The sequence below is a fragment of the Budorcas taxicolor genome, chromosome 20 (assembly GCF_023091745.1).
Source record: "Budorcas taxicolor isolate Tak-1 chromosome 20, Takin1.1, whole genome shotgun sequence".
Lineage (NCBI taxonomy): Eukaryota > Metazoa > Chordata > Mammalia > Artiodactyla > Bovidae > Budorcas > Budorcas taxicolor.
In genome coordinates, this window is record NC_068929.1 from 45,306,788 (window position 1) to 45,328,556 (window position 21,769).

The window sequence follows — 21,769 nt, forward strand, 5'->3', positions numbered from 1 at the left end:
ATAAACTATTTTCAGTGTGATGCATATACTGTCAGCAATCTGGGGCCACTGCTACTAAAATGAAGATTTGGAGAGAACATCATATAAAGAGTGAAGGCCTTTGACTAAGAGTTTCCTGGGAACCTAGAAGACAAAGATAAGACATCCACAAAAAAATTTCCCCCTAGATACTGGGAAATATATACTTGTCAGTTACCAAAGTTATGGCCTAATCTAACATTTAAGTCACATTTTTCAAAAAGCTGCTCAAAATCCCATGCTTGAGTGATATTCGTACGTAATTCAAAGCACTGTACTGCAGTGTTCCTCATTGGTACTTAGAATAGAAATGATGGATGTCTTGATAAACTAAGTACCTTCCTATTTGAAATGTGCAGAGACATAATTTACTAAGTTGGTTCCACTTAACAAGTTGGAACTGAATTTTATTCTTCAAAGAGAATTACAGAGCATGAGAACAATGCAAATGTTCTTAAAAAAGAAACTGATGCCTTTTCATTCTACCTGAGTTAAAAACAATGATGAACGTCATCTGAGTTCATGGGACCCATAATAAATGACTATTAAACCAGACTTACAAGATCAATGCTAGGAACACCCCAAGACCAAATACGATTAATTAGTTCTATAGTTTGGTTTTAAATCTTTAAAATCTTAACACATTTTAAATTTATTTTAGCAGGCAAAATAATTTACTTATAAAAGCAATCTCACTTACAGAACTGTAATAAAATTTTTTCAACACTGAAAAATAAATAGCACTTTTTGCAATTCTGATTTTACAGGGAAATTACACTTTTTGGCATACAATGTTCTATCAAAATGGAAGGTTAAATCACTTTGCTTTGCTTTTCACAACAGAAATAAGCACTTATACTTATCAGTCTTGGGAAATCAACTTGGGGACAAGAAAGATTTGCTGTAAAATACAATCATTGGAAAAAGGGGATCTGGTGCCATCTACTGAGTGGCAATGGCAACATGACCTTGGGTATTAAGTTAGGAAACACTGTAATTTCAGCTACATGCAACTCAACCAAAACACCTCTGCAAGTCCTGAAAGATACGTGCAAAAATGACAATGACTGCTGTGCTAAAAGTGAGGACTGGATGCATTTTTTTCTTTAAGTGACATCTACTTTTTAAAGGAAACCAAGTAGACAGTTAAAAAATGATTACTGAACATGAAGAATACTGAAGAGAGGAAGACGTTGGCAAATTATGTAAACGAAAAGTTTCATGATCAGGAGCAGCTTCGGTAGGCTCTCTTCTCATGGAGAGGCTGGTGGAAGGCAGTTACCTCTTTGGGTATTTATGATATCATAATCAAGGTCTTAAAGTTTCTTCCTATTATTTACATAAAAAGCTGGTTTATTTGATAAAATTATCAACCAAGACTTCCAATAAAGTGGTACTTAGGAACTCTAAGGATATTTGAATCCCATACTCACCATCTGAAGGAATAAAAACCCTAGGGGATTTTATTGATTAGCAAAGCAAAGTTACTTTTTGCTTGATTGAATTTACTCAAATAGACCTCCTTAATACCAACAATGTTGAAAGCATTCTGTAAAAGCTGGGCCAGAATCCTAAATCCTGGAAATATTCATGGACTGGCAAATTTATTTATTTACTTTTTTTTTGATAGTAGCTTTTGAAGATGTTACCTTCCTATAAGGCCAGGATGCCCTGAGTACTAATAGTACACTTAAACATGTTTGTGGTTCTCCTTTCCTTCATAACGTGTCTCACAATCCTTAGTATGTTTCTTAGCTGTCCACCACGAGGGCAGGGGCCTTGTCTGTTCTGTTTGTAACCATATAATCAGCACTGAATTATGACCAGCACATGTATGAGTTCAAAAAATGTCAGTTGGCTGAATGAATAAATGAATGAATGAATCTCACATAGTCCAACTGACCTAAGGAAAAGAGGGGAAAAGAGGAAAAACCCATCACAAAAGTGAAGATGACAGTGATGGATAGGAAGAAAAATGAGCATCATCCATCACTTGGGGGTAAGCTTGATGCCAAAAAAATTTGCCATCATTCAACAACTGGTGATATCTGTTTGGAGATTCAAAATACCTGAAAAATTTTAAATGGAAAGCTATTCAATAACATTAAGGTATTCTCTGGAAGACTCATTTGAAAATAAGTTAATGAAAACACTGTTACTACATCAAGCTGTTAACAGGAGCCTCGTGCTGTGATGCTTCAAGATGCAGTAGACGCTGCTGAATACACCAGGTGAACGTCTAGAGTCCCGTAGAGGGAGCGCAGCACACTGAGGACTTTTTCTTGAATGGTTTCAACTTGCTCAGAAGGACAGTAATCATCCAGACTTGACCTGGAACCCAGCAAAGAAAGAGAAAGGAAAGACAAGAAAAACATACATAAGTAGGATGAGATCATATTGGGCAGTGAGGAAAAGCCTGTGCGTGTTGAATTCAATGTAAAGTAAAAATGAAGCTGTACTGACTTCTGGAATAATAATAGTTGAAAGCTACTAAACCTTTACTATATGTCAGGTGCGTTACATGTTTTATGTTCTTTAACCTTCTCAGCAACTCTGTGAAATAGATACCTTTACCATCCCTTTAAAGGAATCAAACAGAGAAGGATTAACCTGCACGGGTCACATACTGGTATGTGCTGGTGATGGGATTCAACACTATAAAGCACATTTCCAAAGCCCCAGTGGTTAATACTAGGCCCTTGTTTCCATGAGAGGGAGATGTTGCTTGGGAATACTGGCGCTAATTATATTAGTGACTGGGCTTCATGTTTCACGTTCTTTTATTATGTGTACAAACAGGATAGAAATTATGAGGGTAGAGGCTTTCCGACTGATAAAAGGGTTCTGCCTCTATAAATAATCTGCTCATCACACAAGTGTACAAGATTATCCAAAATGAAATGTGTGGATGTGCTGGTGTTGGGATTAGTCTCCTAGGTAGTATTAAAGAGGAAAGAACAAAGAGGTATGGGGCAGGAATCTGTATTTTGAGTCTTTCTAGAATTACTGACTATAATTTGGGTGGCACCAGCCAGTAACAATGTTGCTGACAATTTTAGCTGGGTTAGTATCTAAAATGATTTAATCAGTGCCTCCTGGTTCTAGACTAGAGTGAGGGAAAGCCACTGGAAATTCCACTAGATTGGAAAATGGCATGGAAATGTTTATAGAAGGAAATGAAATTAGTTATCTAGCCTACTCCTTATTCAAGTATTTTAGACCTAAAGAAATAGTCTGTAAGACTTCTGATGAGTTCATTTCATTTTATGGTGATTAGGCTATATCTGAGGCTTGATATAAACATGTAACACATGATAAATGACACAGAGCAATTTTAAATTATTAAATACTGTCTAACACATACATATGGATAAAGACTTTGAAGAAAGCATGATATGTAAAAGCTTAATTTATTAGTCTTAACAAATAAGGACACTTTGATGCTTTCACACAGATTTCTGGCTTCTTGAAAACAGTATTAGAGTAGCTCTCGATGGGAGCAACCCGAGGAGACGGTTTGGGAAATCTGCAGGTACATTTCTGTCACAATAACAATTAGGAGAGAGGGTCTGCATATTGTGTTTGGAATATGTAGGATACTACTGCAATATGAATATGAATATGAATTTTCCTGCGTCCTGCAGTTTCCAAAGTCCATGGAGCACTTAAATAAGTGAAAAATTTGGTTTTAATTTTTTGAGCCTATTTTTAAGTCTTCTACAAATAGTCTTCTGCATTTTTGAAATGGATTAAACTAAATTTTCCAGGAATGCAGATACTCTGTGAACTGAGGGAAGATTAGACTTTAAGTTCAGAACTTTATCAAGAGCTTGCTGTTACTAGAATAACCATGTTACTACAGCAGTGCTATTCACGGTATTTGGGCAACACAACTGGCTGGATCTGTCTGCATTTTTAACTGTTACATTTAGTGATTCTTTGTAAAGATTCCAGTTTGGTGTGGCATTTTAATATGTACTATTTTATCATCAATTACTCTCCTTTCTCCTTTATGCTATTATTTTTTTAGTGTATTTATTTAATGTGTATTGAAATTATGTGTGTAGATAGGTTATTGCTATAAGCTAAATGTTTGTGCCCTCCAAATTCCGGTGTTGAAATCTAATTCCAATGTGATATTTGGAAGTGGGGGGTCTTTGGAAGGTGACCAGGCCAGAGTGGAGTCCTCATGAATGAGAATAATAGCTTTATTAAAGAGACTCCAGGGAGCATCTTCACCCCTTCCTTCTATGTGAGGTTACAGAGAGAAGATGGCTGTCTATCAATCAGGAAGCAGGTCCTCACCAGACAGTGATTCTGCTGGTATTCTCATCTTGGACTTCCTCATCTACAGGACTGTGAGAAATATCCGTTGTTTATAAGCTACTTGGTCTAAGGTATTTTTACTATTGCAGCCGGAATGGACTAAGACAATTACATCATCTACACATTGTATATGCTATCTAAATATATTTAAATTACATGTGTATGTAAAAGAAAGAAAGTGAAAGTCACTCAGTTGTGTCTGACTCCTTCCAACCCCATGGAATGTATGGTACATGGAATTCTCTAGGCCAGAATACTGGAGTGGCCTTTCCCTTCTCCAGGGGATCTTCCCAATCTAGGGATTATATCCAGGTCTCTGGCATTGTAGGCAGATTCTTTACCAGCTGAGCTACAAGGGAAGCCCAAGCATACTGGAGTGGGTAGCCTATCCCTTCTCCAGCAGATCTTCCTGATCCAGGAATCAAACTGGGGTCTCCTGCATTGCAGGCAGATTCTTTACCAACTGAGCTATCAGAGAAGCCCTGTGTGTATGTAGATTAGATTATTTATGAATTCATTCAGAATGGTAGAGTCACAAAAAACTTGTCATAAAATAAGTAAATATAACTTGCCTGAACATGTAAAGTATTATTTTAGAAACAGTTCCATGCAGAATGAGTCCAAAGATTAACACAGAAATTTTTATTAAACTGCTATAACTATTCAGCACATTTACACATTCAAATGTAAAACCCAGCAGCAGCTAAATATTTATCTGTAGGACACAGATATTGGAATTTCTTATGTTCAACTGAATAACATCACCAACTTCAAAGACAAGATAACAGGAATTGTATGCTGTTTGCCAGCCACCACCAATAGGGAAGAGAAAATATAACACCTGAATTTTGAGCTGAGTAGGTAAAAAGTTGGTAAGAACTATTGTATTAGTTAGTAATCATTAGATTCATCTATGGAGACTTAAATTTCCTACTGCCATTGTAACAAATCACTACAAACTTAGTGACTTAAAGTAAAACAAATTCATCATCTTATAGTTCTGTTGGAGGTCAGAAGTCCTAAAACAAAGGTGTTGGCAGGGCTGTATTTCTTCTCTAGGCTCTAGGGAAAGAATCTGCTTCCCTGCCTCTACAGCCTCCAGAGGCTTCCTGCACTCTTCAGTTCAAATCCCATCTTCAAAGTCCACAGTCTAGCATCCTCCATTCTCTCATTCTGACCTTCCTGTCTTCCTACTATTCAGACCTTTGTGATTACACTGGGCTCACCCAGATAATCCAGGATAATCTTTTCATTTTCAAGATCCTTAAGTTAATCATATCTGCAAAGTCCCTTTCGCCATATAAGGCATCATATTCATAAGTGCTGGAGATTAGGACGTGGATGTATTTGGTGGGCCATTATTCAAGCTACTACACTGGGATTTCTTTGGAAGGAATCATGCTAAAGCTGAAACTCCAGTACTTTGGCCACCTCATGCGAAGAGTTGACTCATTGGAAAAGACTCTGATGCTGGGAGGGACTGGGGGCAGGAGGAGAAGGGGACGACAGAGGATGAGATGGCTGGATGGCATCATGGACTCGATGGACGTGAGTCTGAGTGAACTCTGGGAGTTGGTGATGGACAGGGAGGCCTGGAGTGCTGCGATTCATGGGGTCGCAAAGAGTCAGACACGACTGAGTGACTGAACTGAACTGAACACTTACCTTGCAATTGTCACTAGAGTAGGTTTTGGGAAATTTTTTAGAACAGTATGCAAAGCCTGAATAAGATGTTCAATTTCTTGTTCTGTGCTGATATGGTGAGGGAGTTCTGAATAATCACAGGTTAGACCAGCCTGGTGAACCTGAAAATAAGACAATTAAAAATACATGGTAATGTTGTGGTCTTTAGAAGACTCATTAACCATTAATGGCCTTGATGACTAATTTTTAATATTTTTGTTGATTAGGATTGCTGTTTCCTTAACAATTTCCATGCCACAGAAGTTATCTATTCTCTGATGTTTTGGAAGAACTGGCCTGTACACCTGTTTGGGCCTGATGCCTTTTCTAGGAACAATTTAAAATTTTATTTTATGATTGTAGATTCACTCTGTTTCTGTCTTTACTTGAGTCTTTTTTGACAATTTACATTTTCTATCAAGTTATTCATTTTACTTAGATTTTAAAAAGTCTATACATAGTATTCTCACATTTCCTTTCTTTCAAGAAATTATTTTACTTTTTAAATACATGCAACAAGTACTACATTTAAAGCTTCAAGAGGATACCTCACTGAACCTACTATTTCGAGTTTCTTGTGTATGCTTCATGTATAACCATATATACTGATATACATGTGTTTTAAATGTAAATGACTGGTGTTTCAGTCTTAGTACTAAACTAAATATGCCTGAGAGCAAGAAAGGGCCCACAGGTTGACATTTTGCAGCCCCTGCTTTAAAGTTTTAAAAACTGGAATTCAAATATATTATAGTTTTGCCTAGGGTACATAAGTGCAAAGCATGGAAAAAACCCACTAATTTACTATATCACTGGAGGCTCTGGATACACATCAATGATTTAACTGGCAATGATTGGTCAATACACTAAAAAGAGAGACTCTGCATGTTCTTTTCTACTAAAATGATCAAAACACTTAGTGTTGTAATCCTGCAGCTATGGGTACCTCACAACTGGCTACATAATCTGCTACCAGGCCTATGCCATCCTTTTTCTCAACAATGTACAAAACTCTTGCCCCCTCACCAGAAAATTCAGAAGCAAAGTAATGACTAAACTAGATCTGCATGAAGATACTTTCAATAATATCATATGAGCTCAAAGCACTTTTAAACCCTAAGAGTCTTCTATCATTTTTAAAATTTGCCATTAAAAAAAAAACGGTGAGCTTTGAGTTAGCTCAGATTTAACCAAATAGTCTTTTGCTGGTATTTTCTATTCTTACAAAACCAGCATAAATCAATACATAAACTTCAGTTCAAATAAGGTGGTTTGATTACCACTACTAAATAAAACACTGAAGTAAAGCCACAATTCATTAAATAAACACTACAAGTAAAAGAAGCGAACTTGGTGGTCTCAGCGTTGGCACAAGATTTGAGAAAAGGGGACCTGAATTTCAAATGGGAAAATTTACTCTCAGATATTGCAAAATGATATAAAAATAAAGAAATTACCATTAAGGGCATCTTCTTTTAAAATAGTATTCAGATTTGCTGGGCAAACAAAGTTATATAGCTAATATAGTTAAGATGTGATGGCCACAATGCCTTCTTTTGTCTGTTTGTTTTTTTTAACCAGAAAAGTTTTCATGGAGGAAAGAAAGAAGTGTGAAAGGAGTATAAAAATGAACGAATAAAGAATGAGCAAATTTAGAAATTGTATACTTTCTTTTCTCTGGCAAGGGGATATCTGATGATAGACAAAATTAAAAAGTCCACAGTGTCACTTCTCAGCCTTTTGGCTAAGATCAAGTGTAAAAAGTCAACAGCACTTTTACTTCATACATAGAATTAGCAAAAGCGTGTTTTTCCTGGAAAGCTTTTCCAGTATTCTGGCTTCTAAAAAGTATATATTTTTTCCACAAAAAAAATGTCCATTCATACTTTCCAGGAATGCAAATAAAAGTGAATCACTTTAACAGAGGGCACATTTTTCTAGCCACAAAAATGCCTTTCTTAAAGGGTCAATTTTATATTTTAATATAAATATTTACCATTTCATAGTCCGGTGCTTCCATCCGTTTTTTCAAACTCTGTACCAGTGGAACTAGTAATTCCATTCTGGAAAAAAGAACCCCTCAATTAAACATTACACCACCTCAACTAAAATGAAAGTAGCAAATATTACCCTTAAAATTTACCATTAAAATATGTTTCATATGATGTTTTGGAAATGAAAGATAAGAGTTGTTCAAATATCATCTTAAAATATTAAGAAATAAATGTTCCCTGCTGTTTTCTTACTTAAAAGATTACAGATTGTATTAAAGATTGAAAATTAGCACTCAAAAAACAGATTTTTCCTCTTTAAGAATGAAAATTCCACTATGACTTTAAAAATTATTTTGATTAGCAGTAAACCTTTAGCATACCGTGATGAAAAGACAGTTTCCCAAAAGTTGAGAAAAAAATTCAGGACATATTTATTGACATATACAATTATGACTGGTAAAGTTCTATATCATTTGATATAATAACAATGGTGCTTTTAAGTTATTTAATATAGATGGAACTCTTTGGAAGCCTTGATTAATTAGTGTTTTGAGTATTTTAATGCCTCCTCTGCCAATACCCACTCATCTGCTGGGAGGGAAAAAGTAAACAAAAATGGAGGTATGGAGGCCTGTCTACCCACTGATCCTATTACTTCTTCCTTCTTATTAACGACACTTTCTGGGGTTCTGGACCCTAGTCACCCACCTCTTCTACTTCCCTAGGAACAGTGAAGACTTGTTCATGCTGAGGGTATGACCATTTTGGGGGCATGCTAAATTTGGGGAGACTTTTCTTGCTGTCTTACTTTTTCTTCGTTTTTCCTTCAGGTCTGTGACAGAACTGCCTGCAGGTGGTGAAGAGCTAAGCATGTTCAGCAGATGGGTGGGTTTCAGTGGAAGGTGGCTCCATCTGTGGGCTAGATTTAGGATTCTAAAGTTGTCTATTTTGTTTGATTTAAGCTTAAGTGTGGCTTGAGACTTCACAAAATCACAAAATAGTAGGTACACAAAATATTTTGGGGGAGAATCATGTTCTGAGACTTATTTCTAACTCTCCCTCTTCCAACATAATTTCAAAGAAGGGGAATCATTTTTAGATCCAGTTCCCTCTACTAAAGAGAAAAAACTAACTTAAAGTGCCTAATTAGTAGTTACTGATATGATTAATATTATGGTGGTTTATTCTTCTATACCACTGCTTTCCTTAATGACAATAAAGTTCTATGATATTTATATTTCAGGGATGTTTCTGAACATTTTAAAGTGAAAATTGCACTGAATATTTGGAATAGATAATACACATAGCAAAAGATACTCATTTTTAAAAAGCAATTTATCTAGCAAATTTAGCAATATATCTAGGACTAAAATACAGTAGAGTTGAAAAAAAAATATTTGAGAGTCTTACCCAGGGTTTGAAGCCCATTTCTGTACAGTTTCTTCATCATCACCATCACACAAATCAGCAAAAGCAGCTTCTAAATCTTCTAATTGATGAATTCGATTATCAACACAATCTACCAAATCTTCCTTTAAGCACATTGAAAAGCTGAGATTATATAGTTACTCTTTCAAAAAATAAGTGAAATCCCATTACAGTGAAAATTTCAGTTCACTCAGTTAACACATGATTTTCAAGTAATAACCATGGGTTTCCCCAAGAAACACCTATCAAGCTTTGGGGCCGTTGTTTGAGAGTACGCTAATATCATGTAAGGTATAATTAGCTATGTGCTAGATTGTTGTTGTTTAGTCACCAAGTTGCATCTAGCTCTTTTGCCATGACCTGGATTGTAGCCAGCCAAGTTCCTCTGTCCATGGGATTTCCCAGGCAAGAATATTGGAGTGGGTTGCCGTTTCCTTCTCCAGGGGATCTTGTGGACCCAGAGATTGAACCTGCGTCTCCTGCATTGGCAGGAAGATTCTTTACTGCTAAAGGGAAGCCCTTTGCTGCTGCTAAGTCGCTTCAGTCGTGTCCGACTCTGTGCAACCCCACAGATGGCAGCCCACCAGGCTCCCCCGTCCCTGGGATTCTCCAGGCAAGAACACTGGAGTGGGTTGCCATTTCCTTCTCCAATGCATGAAAGTGAAAAGTGAAAGTGAAGTCACTCAGTCGTGTCCGACTCTTCGCGACCCCATGGACTGCAGCCCACCAGGCTCCTCCATCCATGGGATTTTCCAGGCAAGAGTACTGGAGTGGGGTGCCATTGCCTTCTCCAAAGGGAAGCCCTTTAGACAAGCCCAAGAGAAACGAAGGATACCTCTGTCAGGTTGCTTCCAGGCTTTTTAAATTGGTACAGCTCTTGTAAGATTTTGTACTCCTCCTGGAAAACAAAACAAAGAATCCATATAGTAGAAAAAAGATTAATTTTTCAATGATATACTTTAAGTAAAAAATGACACTGATACAAGAATATCTTAGATAAACATTTAAAGGTAAGTCTGAGAATTCAGGAAATAATGTAATTCATTATTTCATTGTAAATATTATCCCTTCTTTAGGGTAACTATTCATCTGGGCACGAAAGCAATGTATAAATATTAATTACAGAAGAAGACTTAATGGCTAATAGGTAATGAATGAAAATGTTTCTAATACTGTTCTACTCTATAAATGGATACATCCTAGCATCTAAACAGATTTCAGCTATGTACAGGAAAATACAATCACTTCTCAGCCTTTTAGCTAAGATCAAGTATACAGGAAATATATGTATCTTTGTAACAACAAAACAAAATTGTCCACGTTCACTTTGTGGTCCATTCCCTAGCCACAGGAGAGAATGCTAGAGTACAAACAGATACAACGGGAGGATTCCGCAGGAGAATGTCTGTCCTCATTTAGCACATCCAGGCAGCCCCACTTAGGAGCATTGTCAGGAAGGGTCTATAGGCAAGATCTAAAATTCTGTAAGCACAGTGCTGTGCACTATCCTCATAAAACAATTCTGTGATTGGGTGTGATTATTATTTTGATTTTATACTTGAAGAAACCATGGATCTGAAAGGTTAAGTAACTTTTCCAAGATCATGCAGCTAATAAGCAGTACAAGTAACAAACAAAACTTAGATCTGACTACCAAACATGTTCTTTAAAAAAAATAGCAGTTTCATTATAAAGTATAATACATGCTCTTCAAAAGGATCAACAGCACCAAAGGGTATAAAGGACACAAAATTCCCACTTTCCCAGGTTTCCTTATAGCCCTGGAAAAGAAGTAACTGCCATTAAGTCACTTATGTAACCTTTTAGAAATTCCCATTACAAATATTTGGTGAGTATACTTGTAGGATAAATTCATAAAGTCAGGTTTTTTAGTTTCCAGGTATGCCCATTCTCATGTTTTCTAAACATCTCTAAAGTCATTTTATAATTCTGAACGCTGGAAGTTATACATGGATATTTTTCAGTATAAAGGAAAAGATTTTGGAGCTTTGCAACAATTTGAAAAAAAATCTGCAGACCAACTGTACAGCCTAGAAATATTGAAAAAATTAAGAAAAAGTTAGGTATGTATGAATGAATAAAATGTATACAGATACTAATCTATCCTTACATAGGCATAAGATGAATGATATTTAATATAAAATTAATAATGTTATTTTCCTATTGCTTTATAACTTGGCTTTCAAAGAGTTACATTTTAAAGAATACATGCCTCTCTAACTGGAGAAACTGTATAACAACTTATCACAGGTAAGTGGTATTGAAAAATATATAACAACATTTCTAATACTGTATTATGAATATGACTATAATATACTATAAAATTTTTATAATGATTCATTCATTAGTGTACAGGCTAGGCTACCATGAAGTAATTCTATTGATTATATTAGGCTACCTAAAACAATCACATTGCTGCTTCCTTGTCATCAATGTATGAATCACTATAACTGTAAATAAATGACTTCATTACATCTTTTCATCTTTGACATCTGGTGTTAGTAATATATGTAGCAGTGTTTTATATCATATAAGACATATTGATATAGGTTCATCTTTAAACACAACATAGATGTATAGTATTGATAAACACAGTACAGTACTGTAAATGTATTTTCCTTATGATTTTCTCAACCTTTTCTCTACCTTACTTTATTATAAGAATACAGTATATGATACATATAATACACAAAATATGTGTTAATTTACTGTTTACATTATCAATAAGGCTCTGATCATCAGCAAGCTATCAGTTATATTTGGGGGAAGTCAAAAGTTATATCTGGATTTTGATTGCACATTTTTAAAACGCCACATTTACCTGAGTGAACATTTCTTTGAAGGGATTCTTGACTGAAAAAAAATCTAAGTCAATATCTAAAACAAATGCATCCCTTTTCTCTAAAATTTCCAGAATCTCTCCGGTGCTAACTGCAGTCTGGCATTCCTGGCTTTCAGAAGAACATGAACATGATGGTCGTAGACAAGTGTGGTCCCTTCTCTGGGTCACTGCGTCCTTTCCCAGTCCTTCTGAACAAGAGTCACCATTAGCAGAGGCAGTGTTCTCTGAGTCCTCCAGCGCTAGCTTTGGCTTCTTAGCAGAAGACACTGCATCATTTTCTCCTTGACTGTGACAGAGTTTATAAGGTTTTACCATAATTACATCCAATTGTAAAGGTTTTGGGTTCTCCAGCAGATCTTCAGTTACATAAAGACCATCACTTAGGAAGTAATGATCTGTACTTGTAACCCTGGATTAGAGGAAAAAAATTACTTGCAAGACAAGTGGACAAATTAGCCAGCGACATATAGAATTTCAGAAATACAAAAAAGGACATATTTGACAAAAACTGAGAGCTGTCTCTAATATTTGTAATTTCTGGAAACAGGGTTCTCAAATTTCTAGCTAGGCACACAACTGCCCAAACCATATTCTGTAGCCTATTGTGCAGCTAGGTGGCTCAGATGGTAAAGAATCTGCCTGCAATGTGGGAGACCTGGGTTTGATCCCTGGGTCAGGGTTTGATCCCCTGGGTTAGGAAATGGCAACCCACTCCAGTATTCTTGGTTGGAAAATTTCACGGACAGTATAGTCCATGGGGTCCCAAAGAGTTGGGCACAAATGAAGCGACTGAGCACGCACTCACGCATTGTTCAGCTAGGTGTGGGCAGCTGACTCAGTTCTGCTTAAAAGTTGTGAGTGGAAGAGAAGTGCAGAGAGCCTTGCTCTCCGCTCCCCACTGACTTGCATATGAACACGGTAGCAGCAAACCCCACCCGGACTCTGAGTTCAGAGGCCACACTCTAGAGAAGGTGGAGCAAAAAGACAGAAATTATTTGGGGTTTAAGTGAAGGGCTGCCATAGTGGCCCTGGACTGCACATGATAAACTCTAACTGGAGGAAAGAAATGAAAGATCCTGTTTAGCCAGTGCTTTAGATCTCTGTTATACCAGCTGGAACTGCATCCAAAAAAATCACTTGACAGAAAAATTATACCTGGAAATAATATCTCTTCATAGAAACTCCCTCTAACATATTTCAAAGCTTTATTAAATTTCATATAACTAATATTTTAATATGTAAAGCAGCTTAAAAAAATCTTGTGCAGCATTTCACAAGTTACAGATTTTTGATTTTAGACATAACAGCATGTTCTTAGCTTTTCAACTGTACTATGCCTTGGTAAGTACTTTGAACAGTGACACCAAATGGTTCTTCCAGGGGTAGGACCTATCCAATTTAGAATGATGGTATTAATATTTATTTCTCATCCACCTCTCTTCAGCATATACTGCCTTATATTTAAAAAGATATAACTTTCTAAAAAAAAATTAATGACATAATAAAACCAATATCCAAGTTTATTAATAACTGTACCACCCTAAGATTCCCAGGTGGCGCTAGTAGTAAAAGAACATGCCTGCCAAAGCAGGAGCCATAAGACACATGGGTTCAATCCCTGAGTTGGAAGGATTCCCCTAGAGGAGGGCATGGCAACCTACTCCAGTATTCTTATCTGGAGAATCCCCTGGACAGAGGAACCTGGTGGGCTACAGTCCCTAGGGCTGCAAAGAGTTGGACACAACCAAGGTGATTTAGCACACATGCACCACACTAAAAAGACCAATGCTGTATCCACCAACCTAAATGGGCATTTTTCTTTAAGGAATATCTTACTTTGCTCATATCTGTATACACACACATATGTATCTCAGGCTGCATACCTGTATGTGTGTCTCTTCCATAAATTTTTACTTTTAGGATTAACTAAAATCATGATAATCAACATCATCCTAATATTGTTACACATTGAGTTTCAAATGTCTGTTTCAGATTGCTGAGATTTGACTTTGCAGAAACCTGTTACAGGTTAAATAAGGCCTACTCACTGAAGTACTCAATAAAAACCCTAACACTATTTCATATAAGCCAGTATTATGTATAACTTTTATTGTCAATATCATTAAGAATAAATCAGATAAATAAATCAAATAACAAGTATCATTTTCATTGAGAAAGATTGCATTTCATTTTCAATGTATTACCATTTCGTCCTACTATCCTCCAAGTTCTAGAAGTTATGATTCCACTGCTTAAAACATTCACTCCATAACAAGAGAATTTAGAAAGCCAAGAACATTCTGGTATTTCTAAAGATATTACAGTATCACAAGAAACACAAAACATCGGTTAAACAGCTTACACAACAGAAATAGTTGTGCATATAACTCAAGTCAAAGGATGCTGTTATTTAATTTAAATAATTATCAAAAGCTAATCATATTGATAAAATTAAAATGCTGAATCGACTTTTAAGCCACTGAATTTAAGAAATCAAAGTGAGATAATTTTGCTTTTTCAATGCTAATTGTTAAATTCAGCCAACAACACTTATATTGGAAGGAAATAATAAAATGTATTATTAAATACATTTGTATAAGGTACACCAATGATTTAATGGAGTTAGTTATCAACAGAGCCAGGGTTCCAGAGGATGAAGATCACTTTATTCAAAAATCAACTTGACCAGCAACAAAATACAAACGGTATGTGAAAAAGATCAAGAGACTGGAAAACTTGTTCCTGGTGCCTCGAGAACTCTTTTTGAAAAAGCTGAGGGCTAATCTGACCCCAACTGTGTGAAAGATACTTGTAAGTTATTACAGGGATTCCAAAATGAGACAGAAGTATCCATTCCCTCTCATACACATAAATATGAGGAAATTACCTGATTGTTGTGGTAGAAGTGTCTTTGCCTACTAAAAAGTGATGCCTGCCCTCTCTGATTTGCTGAGCCCATGTGGGATGAAGCCATACTACGTGAGAAAAATGGCCAGCATAAACTGCAGGCATAATCCAATTCTCAATACTTAATTCTCTGGAAAAGAAACAGAGAGGAAGCATAAAAACTATTAGTAAGTGGGTTTTTCCAAATGTGATTTCATTCATAAGAATATTTTAAGATAGCAGGTTTCAAAGTGTGGACTAAGGGCCCTTGCAGGGTTTCCTGGACCTTTCCAGTGTGACCACTAGACCAAACTGTTTTCCTAATAACACCAGGGCATTATTTCCCTTTTTCACTGTATTGACATATATGCTGACAGTACAAAACAATGGTGGTTGATGTTCTAAGATTAATCAAGGCAAAGGCACCAAACTCTACTAGCTGTCACTATACTCATTAATACCAAGCACCAGTACCCCACATTCCCATCCAGTTTTGCATGAGAATGTCTTTCATGATTTTATTAAATCTTGATCCTGAGCATACATTTTAAAATAATCTGTGTGGCAAAACAGGAAGAACACTGAAAGCACTTCTGCAATATGCTTTGAAGTGCCATGGTTGTCTCGAGGGAAAGCACTTGTAAGTGAATTGCAAGCTGAACATGATTTTTCTTGCAGGGAAGACTGATTGATAAACCACTTGATCAGGCTTGAATGTGAACTGCTGGATTCTACACTTCAACTCGGAGAAGGCAATGGCACCCCACTCCAGTACTCTTGCCTGGAAAATCCCATGGATGGAGGAGCCTGGTGGGCTGTCGTCCATGGGGTCGCGAAGAGTCAGACACGACTGAGCGACTTCACTTTCACATTTCACTTTCTGACCTTGGAGAAGGAAATGGCAACCCACTCCAGTGTTCTTGCCTGGAAGATCCCAGGGGCGGCGGAGCCTGGTGGGCTGCCGTCTATGAGGTCGCACAGAGTCAGACACGACTGAAGCGACTTAGCAGCAGCAGCAGCACACTTCAACTAAGCTTTAAGGAATGAACATTTGTGAAGTTTTGGTACAGTATTAAAGAATATTCACAATTAGCTTGGCATCCCTGGTGGCTCAGATGGTAAAGAATCTGCTGTAATTCCGGAGACCTGGGTTCGATCTCTGGGTTGGGAAGATCCCCTGGAGGAGGGCATGCCAGCCCACTCCAGTATTCTTGCCTGGAGAATCCCCATGGACAGAGAGCTCGGCAGGCTACAGTCTATGGGGTTGCAAAGAGTCGGACATGCCTGAGCAACTAAACACGCACAAGAGGTGGAAAGGCTATCAAAATACTTGTGAATTTTCTTCATACACTTCCACCAAAACAATATATGGTAACAGACTGAATGCAGAATCTTGAGTATTTAGCTGTTTTCTATAAAGGCAAGTATTAAAAAGATCTGCAAACTACGGCTGATTAATGTTGAAGAGTGACAGAAAAAAAAATTCTGTAAAGCAATTATCCTTCAATTAAAAAATAAATAAATTTAAGAAATTATAAAAAAAAAGATTTGCAAAAATTTAGTTACCCTGATCATTTTTGCTTTAGAAAATATGTTTTTCATAAAAATATTTATGCTAACATATAAAGGTCTATTATTTTAAAATGAATTAACATTTAAAAATTTATTTATTTATTTATTATTTATTTAGTTGCAGCATATAGGATCTAGTTCCCTGATTAAGGATCAAACTTGGCCTCCTGCATTGGGAGTTCAGAGTCTTAGCCACTTGATCACCAGGGAAGTCCCATGGAATGAATATTTTAGATGTCTCAGTTTTAATTTCAAATATGGTAAATATCACTAAATATAACCCACATTAAAAAAAACTCAAGAATTTTTAAGGGTATACAGAAATCCTGACATTAAAGGTTTTAAAACTATTATTCTATGACTAACTGTATAGTCATCATAACTGCTTCATAATTTTTTTCAATTCATAAAATATAAAACCTCTAAATATAAAAGAGAGTAAGGACAATGGTTGGAGAAGGCAATAGCACCCCACTCCAGTACTCTTGCCTGGAAAATCCCATGGATGAAGGAGCCTGGTGGGCTGCAGTCCATGGGGTCTGGAAGAGTCGGACACGACTGAGTGACCTCACTTTCACTTTTCACTTTCATGCATTGGAGAAGGAAATGGCAACCCACTCCAGTGTTCTTGCCTGGAGAATCCCAGGGATGGCAGAGCCTGGTGGGCTGCCGTCTATGGGGTCGCACAGATTTGGTTATGACTGAAGTGACTTAGCAGCAGCAGCAGCAGCAAGGACAATGGTAGGCCTACCACATTTCTTTAGAGATTAATGTTCTGAGCCAGTTTTAGAGTCAACTAAAAGAAATGTGGTAGCTTAAAATTAATTCACACAAGCATCTATATTTTAGTTTTATATTATAACAAGAGAATAACTGCTATGTAATTTTTTATTTTGTAGGAGTAGGCTACACTGTAATAAACATATCAGTAAAAAGACAATGACAGGATTTCAGGGAACTTTATCATTGAAGAGTGCTTAGTAAGTTACCATTCAGTGACTATGGTTTTATATAACTGAAAGTCAATAGGATTTGTGACCTGAAAATAAAATAAATTGGGAGGTTGGAGGGATTCAATACTGGAAGAAAGGATACACAAATTAAAGATGGGCTGCATATACGATTATTGAACTATGAGTTCAAGACACATTTTCCTAGGCCTCCATGTCAGACTTTTAAAGGGGAGAAGAGAGAATTGGCCCAGATAATTTCCAAAGTCTTCTACTTCTAAAATTCTATATTCTAAAGCAAAGATTGGCAAACAGTGGTTGGGGCACCTGTTTTTCCAAATAAAGTTTTATTGGAACACAGCCACTGACACTTGTTTACATAGTGTTTACAGTTGTGTTCATACTACAAGGGCAAAAATAAGTAGCTGCAGCAGAGCAAGCCTAAAACATTTACTATCTGGGGAGCAAGGAGAGGGTGAAATGTATAGAGACAGTAACATGGAAACTTAGATTACCATATGTAAAATGGAGAGCGAATAGGAATTTGCTGTATGACTCACAGAACTCAAACAGTAGCTCTGTGATAATGGGGATGGGGAGGGAGATGGGACAGAGGTTTAAGAGGGAGGCGACATATGCATACCTATGTCTGATTCATGCTGATGTTTGGCAGAAGCCAACAAAATTCTGTAAAGCAATTATCCTTCGATTAAAAAATAAATTAAAAAATATTTACTATCTGGATTGTTGAGAAAGTTTGTCCATACTTGCTCTAAATAAAATAAAAAAGGCAAACATAACAAAAGCAAAACTCACAAGCTGAGCAGAAACCTATTTCTATTAATTGCTTATCATCTATTGCAAAGTGTATTTCAGACACATAAAAAGGTCATTAACAAAATCACATATTACCCGAAAAGTGTTTCCTTATCAAATACAGTGTCAGCTGGCATATCCACAGGAATAAGGAGGTCTGGATGTGAATCGAAATGCACAAAACTTATATTACTTGCAGGAAGGTGCTTTGAGCCAATCGCCCGATATATAAACGGCAGAACCTGTAAAAGATACATGTACACATTCAGAATTAGCACTGAAATCATGAGTATATACTCAACTGCAGGCTGAAAAACAATGCTAAACATAACTACAAAAAATTTGAAGCACATCAAGTTGTGAATAAAAAAAGCAAGAGAGCTCCAGAAAAATAACTTCTGCTTTATTGACTACGCCAAAGCCTTTGACTGTGTGGATCACAACAAACTGTGGAAAATTCTTCAAGAGACGGGAATACCAGACCACCTTGCCTGCCTCCTGAGAAATCTGTAGGCAGGTCAAGAAGCTAATCCCAAAGAAAGGCAATGCCAAAGAATGCTCAAACTACTGCATAATTGCACTCATCTCACATGCTAGTAAAGTAATGCTCAAAATTCTCCAAGCCAGGCTTCAGCAATACGTGAACCGTGAACTTCCAAATGTTCAAGCTGGTTTTAGAAAAGGCAGAGGAACCAGAGATCAAATTGCCAACATCCACTGGATCATCGAAAAAGCAAGAGAGTTCTAGAAAAACATCTATTTCTGCTTTATTGACTATGCCAAACCCTTTGACTGTGTGGATCACCACAAACTGTGGAAAATTCTGAAAGAGATGGGAATACCAGACCACCTGACCTGCCTCTTGAGAAACCTATATGCAGGTCAGGAAGCAACAGTTAGAACTGGACATGGAACAACAGACTGGTTCCAAATAGGAAAAGGAGTACATCAAGGCTGTATATTGTCACCCTGCTTATTTAACTTACATGCAGAGTACATCATGAGAAATGCTGGGCTGGAAGAAGCACAAGCTGGAATCAAGATTGCTGGGAGAAATATCAATAACCTCAGATATGCAGATGACACCACTCTTATGGCAGAAAGCAGAGAGGAACTAAAGAGCCTCCTGATGAAAGTGAAAGAGGAGAGTGAAAAAGTTGGCTTAAAGCTCAACATTCAGAAAACGAAGATCATGGCATCTGGTCCCATCACTTCATGGGAAATAGATGGGGAAACAGTGTCAGACTTTATTTTTTGGGGACTCCAAAATCACTGCAGATGGTGACTGCAGCCATGAAATTAAGACGCATACTCCTTGGAAGGAAAGTTATGACCAACCTAGATAGCATTTTAAAAAGTAGAGACATTACTTTGCCAACAAAGGTCCGTCTAGTCAAGGCTATGGTTTTTCCAGTGGTCATGCATGGATGTGAGAGTTGGACTGTGAAGAAAGCTAAGTGCCGAAGAATTGATGCTTTTGAACTGTGGTGTTGGAGAAGACTCTTGAGAGTCCCTTGGACTGCAAGGAGATCCAACCAGTTCATCCTAAAGATCAGTCCTGGGTGTTCACTGGAAGGACTGATGCTGAAACTGAAACTCCAATACTTTGACCATCTCATGGGAAGAGCTGACTCACTGGAAAAGACCCTGATGCTGGGAGGGATTGGCGGCAGGAGAAGAAGGGGACAACAGAGGATGAAATGGCTGGATGGAATCACCGACTGGATGGACATGAGTTTGGGTAAGCTCCGGGAGTTGGTGATGGACGGGGAAGACTGGTGTGCTTCAGTCCATGGGGTTTCAAAGAGTCGAACTGGACTGAGTGACTGAACTGATCTGAAGTTGTGAAGAAGTAGGAAAATATGAAATTTGTTATTGCAGATGATTTAGACAATCAGCTCAAGCTTTATTTTTTTCCTCAAAACTTCCAATGGGGTTGGCATGTTGCTCCCATCATAAACTCAAGAACAATGTGAGGAAAACAGACAAGCTCTGGTACTCAAGGAAAGAAAAGCAAAAACAACTGCTTGTTAAAACACACTCTGGTGTAAAAGATGTGTTCAAGCTACCCTGGGTCTCTGCATCTTTCTCACACCTTTTGGATGCTGGTTGCTGGGCTAGGTCCTCTCTAAGGCTCTTTGTTCCGTTACAGTCTCTGGAGTTCACCACCTACCCCATGCACATTATCTATAGGTCCTGAGAAACCAAATTTCCTTCCTATTATCTTTATTCATCCGCACATCTGGAATCGGCCTCTTCCTCTTTAACATCCACAGAATTCCTAAGGATTATTAAAGCTATCAAAACCAGAAAGTCTTCGATCACGGGACTCTCGCAGGCTTCCAGAAATCTAGATGTGGGCACCATTTTAGCTATTCTAAAGTAGCACTACTACAAAAACAGAAAAATACCTTTATAGCGCCGTGTTAAAAGATTCATACACACACTACTCACACAATAATACTAACGGCTCTGAGAGCTACTCTGTACCCATTTCACAGATGACAGTACATATTCTCAACAGAAGCCTCCCACCGACACCACAGAATTGTGAAGGGGAGGCCGGGAGACAGCAGGAAGCCTTAGTTATGAGCAGGTTAAGGACTCGAGTTACTGCAGTTACGACTGCCCACGTTCGAATCCCGAAGCCACTAATTGTTGGCCGTGGGATTTTGGGCAAACCGCGAGGGTTCAGTGAGTTGCCGGACTCGTACTAAGCGCCGCATTAACGTCGGCGCTTATTCTTCCAAGCTCGCCGTCCTGCTGTTTTCCCCACAGCACTGCAACTCGCTCGGATTCTGGTTCTCTCTCTGGCCTCCAGGCTCCGCCGCCGCCTCAGTCCTCGCGCGACCCTGCCCAGCACCCGTCAGCTGCCCGCTCACCTCCTGATGATCCTCCACCACCCACACCGGGAGCTCAGGATAGCGCCGGAGCCGGGCGCGCTGTCCCGCCGATTCACTCATGTTTTCGCGCGCGTCAGAGTCCCAAAAATCCCGAGCCAAGGTTCCCTCAAGAGCCTGAGCTGCGGCCCGCCTCCTCTCCCGGGAGTAAACGCGCGCTCACCCGGTTGTGGTTTCGGATTGGAGGAGGTAAGGGGCAGGAGGCGGGCGCCAGAGACTCGAGGAGACCGATTGGCTTAGATGTCCATCGTTCTTATTGAAGCACCAATCACCGTGCACAAGGCGCTGCGGCGATTCCGGAGCGCTTTCCCTCTTGCAGTCCGGCTTTCTCAG

General features: G+C 38.0%; 1 protein-coding gene across 1 annotated transcript; it reads right to left on the reverse strand.

Moving 5' to 3' along the window:
- Nucleotides 1-686: 686 nt before the first annotated feature.
- C20H5orf22 (chromosome 20 C5orf22 homolog) lies at nucleotides 687-21,544 on the reverse strand. The gene is made up of 9 exons (XM_052659210.1): nucleotides 21,419-21,544; nucleotides 18,633-18,778; nucleotides 15,200-15,349; nucleotides 12,292-12,721; nucleotides 10,285-10,347; nucleotides 9,432-9,553; nucleotides 8,024-8,090; nucleotides 6,010-6,149; nucleotides 687-2,349 (listed from the first exon to the last, which is right to left on the reverse strand). The coding sequence occupies exons 1-9, from the start codon at nucleotides 21,497-21,499 to the stop codon at nucleotides 2,217-2,219; spliced, it is 1,332 nt and encodes a 443-aa protein (XP_052515170.1). The 5' UTR covers nucleotides 21,500-21,544; the 3' UTR covers nucleotides 687-2,216.
- Nucleotides 21,545-21,769: the final 225 nt, after the last annotated feature.

Bases quoted from the DNA above. Each gene is read 5' to 3' on its own strand.
- C20H5orf22 (XM_052659210.1), bottom strand. From the start codon at position 21,499: ATGAGTGAATCGGCGGGACAGCGCGCCCGGCTCCGGCGCTATCCTGAG. The intron at 10,348-12,291 runs GTAAATGTGGCG...TTTGTTTTCCAG, and splicing joins TCAAAGAAATGTTCACTCAG to GAGGAGTACAAAATCTTACA. The intron at 6,150-8,023 runs GTAAATATTTAT...TCTTATTTTCAG, and splicing joins AAGCACCGGACTATGAAATG to GTTCACCAGGCTGGTCTAAC.